Source organism: Rhamphochromis longiceps, linkage group LG3 (genome assembly GCF_057381845.1).
Source record: "Rhamphochromis longiceps isolate RC_006_pf linkage group LG3, R_longiceps_female_GT1.1, whole genome shotgun sequence".
Lineage (NCBI taxonomy): Eukaryota > Metazoa > Chordata > Actinopteri > Cichliformes > Cichlidae > Rhamphochromis > Rhamphochromis longiceps.
Window position 1 is genome coordinate 11,054,436 of NC_140559.1, and position 12,245 is coordinate 11,066,680.

Below are 12,245 nucleotides of genomic sequence, written 5' to 3' on the forward strand. Positions count from 1 at the left end.
CAGTTTGGTATTCAATGTACAAGTGAGTTAGCTCTCAGCTAACTAGCAGACAAGCTAACTGCTGGGACTGCATCTTTCTAACAAGAGTGTCAGACACTCAGACTGGTTTTCTTTGTGGATGATGATGTGTTCTCACACTGATCCTTCATGCTGATGCTGCCATCCACCCACTGCTCCTGGATTCCTCATCATCATCTCCATCAGCCCTCACAATACTCCACCTTCATTAGCTTCATGTTCAGGAGCCTGGATGGACAATAATTCTTTCCATTGGTTATGGTGGGACATTGAGAGCTGAAGTCAAACAGCAGTGAGAAATGAAAGACTGATTTCTATTTAGTCTTGTGATGTGCAGCTTTGTTCAGAGCATTAAGACCCAGCAAAGATCACTGAGGTCATAGAGTCCCTGATGAAACCTGTGTGCTTATAGAAACTGAGACCAGATGAACCAGAATAGAAGGACATTAAAATGAAGTGTCAGCTACACAAAGGCAAAGCTATTCAGTTGTTGCTGTGAGTTATTTAAATGGAGGATGGAGTCAGACTTTAAGCTGCTGGACTCAGTCACTATATCCTGTTGTCCTCATAGAACCTGGACACACAGACTCACCTGTGACACAGTGACACACAGTGCTCTGCATCAGTGCTCAGTTTCCTGACAAAACATGATTAAATATTGCTAAATATAATAGTATCTCATTACACTTTAACATAAGTGTTTTATTTTTGTAATTGTTTATCTGTTATTTTTCAGACTGAGTCTCTGTGACCTGTCAGAGAGAAGCTGTGAAGCTCTGGCCTCAGGTCTCAGCTCTCAGACCTCTAATCTGAGACAGCTGGACCTGAGTAACAGTAACCTGAAGGATTCAGGCGTGAAGCTTCTGTCTAAAGGACTGAAGAGTCCACACTGTACACTGGAAACTCTCAGGTGAGATCAAGCATTTTTCTTTCATCAACTGACAGAATTAGCAAATTAATAATAAGGCAGTCCTCTAATAAGAGGAGAAGTGGAGGTCTACTGAAGTGCAACATACTCTTATGTTGAAAAGTTGTTAAAGAGGAAGTATTTCCTTATGTCCTTCACAATGAAAAATTACTGAAAATGGGTATCACTTTAGCCAGCTCCTAATTTTTTCAGTTCTACTTTCAGCGTCTCCTGTATATCTCCTGTATAAATTTTGCACTCAGCTTTGTGGTCTCCAATATCACTGAAATGCAGCCAGATGCTGCTCATTTTGCCTTTTCACTCTTTCCTGACACGCTTGCATTTCAATACAGCTCCCATTTCTCTGTGTACTGGTCTCTACCACTACCCTTGCTGTCTATGGGACATTTCCGTCCTCTTTCACATAATGGTATGATCCCAGTCTGTCTCTTAAAGTGTTTGGCCACAGGGTTTGCTCATCAGAATAACATCTCAGCCGTGCTCACATTGATTATCAGCAAGCCTGAAAATTCATCAATATTTGACATATGAAATTATCTCAAGGGCTGGATATGGCCCACGGGCCATATGTTTGACACCCCTGGTTTACACAGTTTGGTATTCAATGTACAAGTGAGTTAGCTCTCAGCTAACTAGCAGACAAGCTAACTGCTGGGACTGCGTCTTTCTAACAAGAGCGTCAGACACTCAGACTGGTTTTCTTTGTGGATGATGATGTGTTCTCACACTGATCCTTCATGCTGATGCTGCCATCCACCCACTGCTCCTGGATTCCTCATCATCATCTCCATCAGCCCTCACAATACTCCACCTTCTTCAGCTTCATGTTCAGCAGCCTGGATGGACAATAATTCTTTCCATTGGTTATGGTGGGACATTGAGAGCTGAAGTCAAACAGCAGTGAGAATGAAAGACTGATTCATTTCTATTTAGTCTTGTGATGTGCAGCTTTGTTCAGAGCATTAAGGCCCAGCAAAGATCACTGAGGTCATAGAGTCCTGATGAAACCTGTGTGCTTATAGAAACTGAGACCAGATGAACCAGAATAGAAGGACATTAAAATGAAGTGTCAGCTACACAAAGGCAAAGCTATTCAGTTGTTGCTGTGAGTTATTTAAATGGAGGATGGAGTCAGACTTTAAGCTGCTGGACTCAGTCACTATATCCTGTTGTCCTCATAGAACCTGGACACACAGACTCACCTGTGACACAGTTTCACACAGTGTGGGCTACACACACATTAGAAAGTGGATCAGTCACACTTGTGCAATCATTTGTTGTGCTGGGAAACCATGAACACTTTGAATCACATTAATGGCTTTGTTACAGCAACATTCAATCATGAGTTCAAAAGTAGTGCATTGTGTACTTATTTTAATAGTACTGCAGTATGAGAAGTGCAACATTCAGTGTGCAGAAACAGATCAGGTGCTTTCTAACAGCAGTGTTCCCTTTAACACAGCAGCAGTTCAAATATTTCTGTCAGTCTGAGCTGAAACATGAATCTAATCAAATATCAAATCAAAGTTCTTTGCCTCTGCCAGGACGTTAACATTTGATCTAGTTTTTTACAAAGTTCCCTCAGCGTCCAGAGCCACCAACATACCTTTGATCAACAGCAAGTGAACATTTATAAATGTGTGTTTCCAGAACAGGAAGCAGCAGAACTATTGTTCTGTTATCAGGCAGCAGCACAAACGCTCATCAGCTCATTTACTGTGCAGGACTTTGAGTGTGTGAAGTGTGTGTTTGTGCTGGATTTCCTTTGGAGAATCTCAGTCAGAACAAGACAAAAACTCTTTCAACAGTCCAGGTTGAGTTGACAACATGAACTGCATTTATCTTCCTCTGACTTGACATTTCCTTCCTCCTCTACACCGAGCCAGCTGCTAAGACTCACAAGCTCATTGACATTTTCTGATGATAAAGAAACTCTCTTCTTCTGCACAATATGAGCAGCAACAGAGAAGAAGCTTTCACAGGTACAGATGTTGCAGCTGTGGCCAAGTACATGTGCTGCATGTTTGGAGCAGCACTCTAATGGACAGGCCTCTGTACTGATGGTGGGCTCTGCTCTGTATCCACCACACTGTTCTCAGCTGAGTCTTCCTCCTGTTCACACTCTGATGAAGCACCAACAGGGCCAACTTTTTCTCTGGTGGCTCGGATGTTGTTGCTTCCACAGGTTTCCCTCCAACAACCCTCTGTTCCTGCAGTAAGTTCAGTAAGATCTGGGTAAACACTTGAGCTCCTTGAATCTGGCTCCAGCAGCAGTTTTCACATATACAATGTTGGCATTTTTCTTGCGTGTCTCCAGGTCTGTTCTGAATGTAGACTTGAATTTGACCACGTAGGCGGGGTCATCATCTGAGCTGTGCATCACCTGAGAGAGATGACAAAACACAGAATCACAGAGCATGAAACCAACGTTTCTCCTCCCAGAAATTCAGTCACAGACCTGCAACAGAAACAAGAGTCAAAGATTCAAATGACGCAGAGCTTTCATTTACTTATATCCACAAACATGTCCTCTACATATTCATGCTGTATTTACACACATATACAGAGGCTGTTTGTCTCTCACACACCGACAGGACACTGAGAAATGCATCATGTTAAATATACCTGCAGGCTTCCAGCTGTGCGCTTTGTCCCTGTCAGCTGGGATTGCCATGGCAACCTTGGTGTTGTGCGCGATGCAGGGACGTGTTCAAAGGCAGACGTCTGGCAGCAGCATCATATTTGATGCACTATCTGTACTGAGTGTGCTGACTTTATTTCAAATGTCCCACTGCTGTGCAACATGAATCACATGTTCTGCACGTTTCTGTAACTCCCAGGTAACCATGGTTACCCAGCCACGCCCAGTAGTCTCCAGAGAGACCAACAGCTGGTTCATGTTGTAACGCCGTGGCTTTCGTAGTCTCTCCTTTTTCTACAGCTCATGTGTTCTTCTTGTGACTCTGCGTCTTGAGGCTCATACATGCCGTCATTTGTTGATCCTAAGAACGTTCCTCAGACCGACTTCTTCAACAACAATAATCGGCCTGCAGTTTGTAGCTACTCACTTCACTGTGGCGTTTGTTAGCTTGTCTTTCTTTGGTTTATTTAGACTCCTCCCACGAGCTGAATCTACGTAGTCTGCCCAAGCCTCCCACCTCTGTTTGTTTGGGTGGTTTGTTTGCTGCCATCAACAGCGTGTAATGCATTTAAGTAAAACTTCAGACATGAAGCACTCCGGTGATAAAAAACTCAACTTTGCTTCCAGATAACTTTAGTTGTATCAACACTGGCTCCTGGAACAGTTTAAAATGAACATGTCAAAGATCTGTACCTGTCTCCATGTTTCTGTCCCCGCCCCTTTCTTTCTGTCCTGGGTCATGTGAGCGCTGCAGTAGTATTAGGCCCACCCTCAATGCTCCCATTGGCTGAGACGCATAATGACGCCCATTTCAAGTCAGCACTGATCAACATCTCTCCTGTGACCCATGGCTTTTATATTCAGAGCCAGTGAGCACTTTTCAATAATCATGATTTTGAAAACTGTGATTAAAATAATTGCTGACATTAATCAATTAATGAGTTAACGAGATAATAACAGGTTAAGTTGCCCTAATAATTAGACTTTGGTGACAAACTGATGTGATCTCCATGTTTCCTTTGTTGGACTGTGGGCGAGTGTCAGAGCTGAATGTACTGAGTAACATGTAGAGTTTAAACATGTGTGAGTTCCAGTTTTAGAGCTCTAAAGTGCAGCTATCATGTTAGGAATATGTTAGGAATAGACAGGAACACTGAGCACACTGAGGTCAAATCTTTATTTTACCACTCGCTGCATTCTTGATGTTCATGAATTCAGCAGGTTCATGATTGTCTGCAGCATTAATCTCATATTTCCATTAAAGTGTTGAATTTGACTGTTTGATGTTCTTTATGATCTCTGGCACCAGTTCATCTGTAGGCTGAGCTCAGTCCATCCATTTAGTGAAATGATGTTTAAAGGTCTCCTTGTTCTGTGAGCGTGCACAGATCCTGAAGCAGGAAGCCTGGGTTACAGAGAAATGATCATCACTGTGATGATGCTCATCATCTCTGACTGGGATTTGAGGTTTTGTCAAAGCAGCAAAGAAAGCCTGGCTATGTTGGACTGGGTGTGGCAGCAGCTCCCAGTTTGAGTTCAGGAGACAGACACCCTCTCTACTTTGAAGATCAGCTTCAAACTTTCCTTTTTGATAAAGCTTATAGTTCGAGCTGGATCAGGTGACCCTGAACCATCCCTTAGTTATGCTGCTATAGGCTCAGGCTGTTGGTGGACTTCCCATGATGCTCTGCTTTCTTCTCCCCTCTTTTCACTCCTGATGCTTTTATATGTCACTACTGCATGTCCTTAACTTTTGTCTTCTCTCTCCTTAGTTTGTGTTTTGTTCTTGTCTCTCTGAGCTCATCTCTTCTCTTTCCCCTCACCCTGCAACCAGTCAAATTCAAATTCAAATTTTCATTTGTCACGTACACAGTCATACACAGTACGATATGTAGTGAAATGCTTGGACAACTGCTCGTGACCTAAAGAAAACAAAAAAGGAAAAGGCTATGAATAAGATAGGAAATAAATATGAAAAATTAAAAAGGGTAAATTTAACTAGGAAGGAATAAAATATAAATTAAGGTTAAAAATGAAATAACTGTACAACACACTGGGAAAGAATAAGATAAAATATATAAATTAAATTGAAAATAAAATAACTGTACAACAAAATACAAAATACACAATATAGAACTATATAAGAATGTATGAACAAAATACACAAGAAGTATAAATAAATATATACACAATAACAGCAGCAGTGATTTAAGTGATGAAGTGAAAACAATGTCCAGAAAGTCCAGTGTGTGTGTAAGAACTGTATGTGTGGGTCAGTACTGTGTGGTGGTGTGATTGAGAGACCGTATCGCCTGCGGGAAGAAGCTCCTCCTCAGTCTCTCTGTGTTGGTCTTCAGGGAGCGGAATCGCTTTCCTGACCTCAACAGAGAGAACAGTCTGTTGTTGGGATGGCTGAGGTCCTTCACCATCTTCCTGGCCTTGGTCCAGCACCGCCTGCTGTAGATTGAGTGCAGGTCAGGGAGCTCGGAGCGGATGGTGCGCTCAGCTGACCGCACAACCCTCTGTAGAGCTCGTCTGTCCTGCATGGTGCTGTTCCCGAACCAGGTTAAGATGTTTCCCGCCAGGATGCTCTCTATGGTGCACGAGTAAAAGTTCCTGAGCACCTTGGAGGGCAGTTGGAACTCTCTCAAGCGTCTGAGGTGGTAGAGACGCTGACGGGCCTTTTTCACCACGGAGTTGATGTGACAGGACCATGACAGGTCCTGCGTGATGTGAACTCCGAGGTATTTGAAGCTGTCCACTCTCTCCACTGGGCACTCGTTGATGACAGGGGTCTGGTAGTTCCTCTCCTGCTTAGTGCTGAAGTCCACTATCAGCTCCTTTGTCTTACTGACGTTTAGAAGGAGGTTGTTCCTCTGGCACCAGTTCTCCAGATTCCTAATCTCCTTCAGGTAGGCCGTCTCGTTGTTATCAGAGATCAGGCCCACCACGACGGTGTCGTCAGCAAACTTGATGATGGTGGTGGAGCTGGTAGTGGCCACGCAGTCATATGTGTACAGAGAGTACAGCAGGGGGCTCAGAACACACCCCTGGGGGGCTCCAGTGCTGAGAGTGGTGGAGGCTGAGACATGTCCGCCCATCCTTACTGCCTGTGGTCTGCCAGTTAGGAAGTTGGAGATCCACTGACACATAGATGAGCTGAGTCCCAGATGCTCCAGCTTGGTGGTGAGTGTGGAGGGAATTATGGTGTTAAATGCAGAGCTGTAGTCTATGAAGAGCATTTTAACATAATTCCCCCTTCTAGTGTCCAAGTGAGTGAGTGATGTGTGGAGGAGATGAGAGATGGCATCGTCTGTGGAACGATTTGGACGGTAAGCGAACTGTAGTGGGTCCAGTGTGTCTGGTAGTGAAGAAATGATGAAGTCTCTGACCAGGCGTTCAAAGCACTTCATCACTACTGAGGTGAGGGCTACAGGGCGATAGTCATTGAGAGAAGCAGGGTGGGGTTTCTTCGGGACAGGAACAATGATGGACTCTTTAAAGCATGTGGGGATCACCGACTGAGATAAAGAGATGTTGAATATCTCAGTGAACACAGGAGCTAGCTGGTATGCGCAGTCTCTTAGGATAGGACCTGGGATGCCGTCTGGTCCTGCTGGTTTCCTGGTGTTCACTCTCTTGAAGGCTCTCCTTACTTCATGCTCGGAGATGACGAGCACGTTTCCGGTGCTGGCAGTATCTTCCTGTCTGCAGCCGTTAGCGCCGCTAGCATTAGCATCGTTGGAGTCCTTAGCTGCAGCCTCGAAGCGAGCATAGAAAGTGTTCAGCTCGTCTGCCAGAGTCACGGCCGCGTTCGTCATACCGGTTGTTGGTGCTTTATAGTCCGTTATTGTCCTTAGTCCCCGCCCCAGGCTCCTAGAGTCACTCTGTTGGAGTTGTGACTCTAGTTTCCTCCCGTAGCGCTGCTTCGCCTCTTTCACCGCCCTCCGCACGTTATATGACGCGGCTTTGTACGGGTCCATGTCCCCCGTCGTGAGTCCCGTGTTGTAGGCAGCGGTGCGGGATCTCAGAGCGTCGCGGATGGTTTTATCCACCCACGGCTTCTGGTTGGGAAACGTTGTGATAGTCTTTGTCTCCACGGTATCATCCGCTAGTTTCCCGATGAATCCCACAACCGCTTCCGTAAACACGTTGACATCATCATCGGAGCTGTTTCTGAACATGCCCCAGTCTGCGTCATCGAGTGCGTCCTGTAACGCGGCCACTGATTGATCCGTCCAGCGCGCGACCTTCCTCTGAACCGGAACTTCCTGTTTCAGCCTTTGTTTGTATTTTGGCATGAGGAAGATGGCGGCGTGATCAGATTTGCCAAACGGAGGGCGGGATTGTGCCTTGTAGCCGTCCTTGACCGTAGTGTAGCAGTGGTCTAGTGTCCTTTCACCTCTGGTGGGGCAGGTGATGTGTTGATAAAAGTTCGGCGCTGCGCGTTTGAGGTTGGCGCTATTAAAGTCCCCCGTCACAATAAGCGCAGCGTCCCGGTGTTGTGTCTGGTGCTGTGTGAGTGCCTCATGCAGCTCGCATAAGGCGGTGACCGTGTCCGCTTGTGGTGGAATATAAACGGCACTTATAATGACCGATGTAAATTCCCGAGGTAGATAAAAAGGACGACACATGATGGACAGTAGTTCCAGATTTGGTGTGCAGGAGCGTGTGAGAGGAACAACGTTCGCACTGTTGCACCAGTTGTTGTTCACCATTAAACACACGCCGCCTCCTCTTGACTTCCCCGAGTCTCATGTCCTGTCCATGCGGTGAACCGAGAAGAACTCGGCCGGCTGGATGGCGTGGTCCGGCACCGCTGGGTTCAGCCATGTCTCGGTGAAGCAGAGGAGATTGCAGTCCCGAATGTCTCTCTGGAACTTTATCCTGGCCCTGAGGTCGTCAAGCTTGTTCTCCAGTGACTGGACGTTGGCGAGCAGGATGCTAGGCAGAGGTGTGCGGTGTGCACGAGCTCTCAGCCTGTTCCTGACGCCGGCTCGCTTCCCTCTAGGCCGCCGCTTCCCTTTGTTCTCCCTCAAGATCTCACTCGGCCAGCTCGGATCCGGTGTTAAAAACTTCGAATTGTGAGTACATTGTATACCAATAGAAACAAGAGTGTCACGGTCATACCTAATGTACCCAATGGTGATGATTTTGCCGATTTAGAAACGCTGAAAACTAACTTAAAAAGCAAAGACAAAGAAAAAGTGGTCGGAGCAGTCGTGACGGCAGCCGACCTCACCGGCGCCATCTTTCTTAGTCATGGTAGATGCTCCTCCTGGAGCCTGTTTTCACTGGGAGGATCTTTGTGTCAAAGGGAGTTCTTCTTCCCACCATCACCAAGTGCTGCTCACAGTGGATTGTCTGATGTTTGGGGCTTTCTCTCTAATATTGCAGGCTGTTACCTTACACTGTTAAACAGCTTCAGATGTTTTGTGTGTCTGCAGTCTTTCAGGCTGTCTGATCACAGAGGAAGGCTGTACTTCTCTGGCCTCAGCTCTGAGCTCCAACCCCTCCCATCTGAGAGAGCTGGACCTGAGTTACAATCATCCTGGCAACTCAGGAATGAAGCTGCTGTCGGCTGGACTGAAGGATCCAGGCTGGAGACTGGACACTCTCAGGTATGGAGAGAATGTCTGATAGAGGAGGAAGAGCTGGAAACATTTCCTGTGTCCTTAACTCACTTCCTGTTTGCTTCCTGCAGATGAGACATGAACAATTACAGGATGTATCCCAATTCAGGGTCTGCAGCCTTAAAGGCCGCATTTCAAGGCCGATTACGTGACAGCGGCGCGCTGAAAGCTGTCCCACTTCAAAGGCTGCTCGAAATGCGGCCTTCATTTCCCTGAATTTTAAGGCTGTGGCAGTGTAGACTTCGTGGCCCAACATATCCCAGAATGCATAGCGCGGCGGTGCGTGTGGATAATTTTGCCGAAAAAAAACGGCGGATGGGGGGCGCCCGAAGAGTAAACTTTAAGTAAGTACTGAATATTATGTCACTTATTTATGTGCAAATGTTTAATAACGAAGAACATTAAAACATTACTGTTGGCCACATGTCGGCAGAGTTATGTGACATTAGTGACGTTTGTACTAACTTGGTTTTAAAGCCTTTACTTTAAAATATACGCCGTTCAATAGCTGAGCTTAATCCTACAGAGAATGATCAAAGCTCATGTAGAAAGAAACAAACAAATGAACAGTCAAAGGAGCTTGCAAAGAAAAGCGTCTGGACTTCTTTAAGTTACTTGAAGACGTTTCACCTCTCATCCGAGAAGCTTCTTCAGTTCTAAGGTCAAATGGCAGAGAGTCCCAGATACAGTGGGGCAAAAAAGTATTTAGTCAGCCACCGATTGTGCAAGTTCCCCCACTTAAAATGATGACAGAGGTCAGTAATTTGCACCAGAGGTACACTTCAACTGTGAGAGACAGAATGTGAAAAAAAAATCCATGAATTCACATGGTAGGATTTGTAAAGAATTTATTGGTAAATCAGGGTGGAAAATAAGTATTTGGTCAATAACAAAAATACAACTCAATACTTTGTAACATAACCTTTGTTGGCAATAACAGAGGTCAAACGTTTACTATAGGTCTTTACCAGGTTTGCACACACAGTAGCTGGTATTTTGGCCCATTCCTCCATGCAGATCTTCTCGAGAGCAGTGATGTTTTGGGGCTGTCGCCGAGCAACACGGACTTTCAACTCCCGCCACAGATTTTCTATGGGGTTGAGGTCTGGAGACTGGCTAGGCCACTCCAGGCCTTTCAAATGCTTCTTACGGAGCCACTCCTTTGTTGCCCGGGCAGTGTGTTTTGGATCATTGTCATGTTGGAAGACCCAGCCTCGTTTCATCTTCAAAGTTCTCACTGATGGAAGGAGGTTTTGGCTCAAAATCTCACGATACATGGCCCCATTCATTCTGTCCTTAACACGGATCAGTGGTCCTGTCCCCTTGGCAGAAAAACAGCCCCATAGCATGATGTTTCCACCCCCATGCTTCACAGTAGGTATGGTGTTCTTGGGATGCAACTCAGTATTCTTCGTCCTCCAAACACAACGAGTTGAGTTTATACCAAAAAGTTCTACTTTGGTTTCATCTGACCACATGACATTCTCCCAATCCTCTGCTGTATCATCCATGTGGCGGGGTTTACGACACCAACTCTCTGCCATCTATAATCCAGTTTTGAGATCCTTCCCAGACGCCTTAACGCCCACTCACATCCTGGGCCATCTGATCTCAGGAATTCGCATGATAAGGTGGGGCCAGGTTTCACAATGAACTCACCCGAAACTCTGGCTGATTGGGGCCCACACCCAGTTTCACACCTTGGGTCAGGCGATTAGAGGATCATCAGGGGGTCCGTTTGTCCCTCTGTGGGGGGTCACTCCCACTAGGTTTATATCTGGGACTCTCCACCATTTGACCTTAGAACTGAAGAAGCTTCTCGGATGAGAGGTGAAACGTCTTCAAGCAACTTAAAGAAGTCCAGACGCTTTTCTTTGCAAGCTCCTTTGACTACGATGACCTGGATGACTGAGAACCTTCACAGACAAACAAATGAACAACAGATTTTCTCCTTCATTTCTGTCAAACAAAGCTGTATGACACGTTTCCAGCTGTTAGTATCATGGTTGCTAGGCAACCTGGGCAGCGCAACGGAGGCTAGACCGTCCCATTTCACAAGCCTCGCACTTCCGGCCTTAGCGGTCTTTGAGTACGCGCCCCTTGAGGATCGTTGAGGCTGCGTACTTTAAGGCTGCAGACCCTGAATTGGGATACAGCCACAGTTAAGATAGTTAATCACAGAAAGTTAAGATGAGAGATTTTGTCACTCCTAATATTGCAGCAGTTTCTTGGATGTTATTTTCTCTTGTCATAGCTTAAGGATGGCTTGTGTCACCTGCATGGAGAGCTACTTTGCCTGCATATTATCTCTTTACAGCAGGGCTGGGCGACATGGCCATAAATCGAAATGACAGTATAATTTGAAGCACATGCGGTAATGATATATATCGCAATATATTATTTTCTTATGTATACTGTATTTTCCATACTATAACGTGCACTTAAAATCTTTTAATTTTCTCAAAAATCAACAGTGCGTCTTATGTATGAATTCTGGTTGTGCTTACTGACCTCGAGCCGATTTTATGTGGTACACAAAAATCTGTCAAAAAATGTTTTAGTGAAACTTTGGTAAACTATGAAGTTGCAGTGCTTGATGGATTGTCAGAGCATTACAACTGCCGTAGCCAGAAGCCTCATTGAGTAATCTGGGTCCAAAACTCTGTTGGCTTCAGGTCCCAAAGTCAGACGAACACTGACGCTTCACTGAGAGTTAAAAACTGTCTAAATTCTTTCATCTTTAATAAAATAATCAGCGTTGCTGCTTTACCAGGTGTTACAATTAAGTTTAACATCCAGTCATCCATGAAAACAAGAATTTATTACATTTAATGGCATTACAGGTTAGGAGGAAGTTAGCTCGCTAGTTTTCATCTAAACATGATATAGCATGTTCTGACTGAGATTTCTAGAAAAAATAAAACGTACAGCTCTGCTGTCACTTCCAACATAAATGAAGACAGGAAAGTAAACAGCAGTGACGTTTGTAGGGTTACTGAAGTTGGGCTAGCTGATATATAATGAT

General features: G+C 45.2%; 1 protein-coding gene across 2 annotated transcripts in view; it reads left to right on the forward strand.

Annotated features, from left to right (window-relative positions):
• The window catches only part of LOC146672893 (protein NLRC3-like), a 35,278-nt gene that overhangs the window by 16,363 nt on the left and 6,670 nt on the right, over positions 1-12,245 (forward strand). Inside the window, exons 4-5 of one of the 2 annotated variants that reach the window (XM_085401651.1) lie at positions 755-928; positions 9,035-9,208. In XM_085401651.1, the coding sequence (XP_085257777.1) occupies positions 755-928; positions 9,035-9,208 (348 nt within the window). The remainder of the gene's footprint in view (positions 1-754; positions 929-9,034; positions 9,209-12,245) is intronic. The other variant, XM_085401652.1, reaches the window with a different exon arrangement.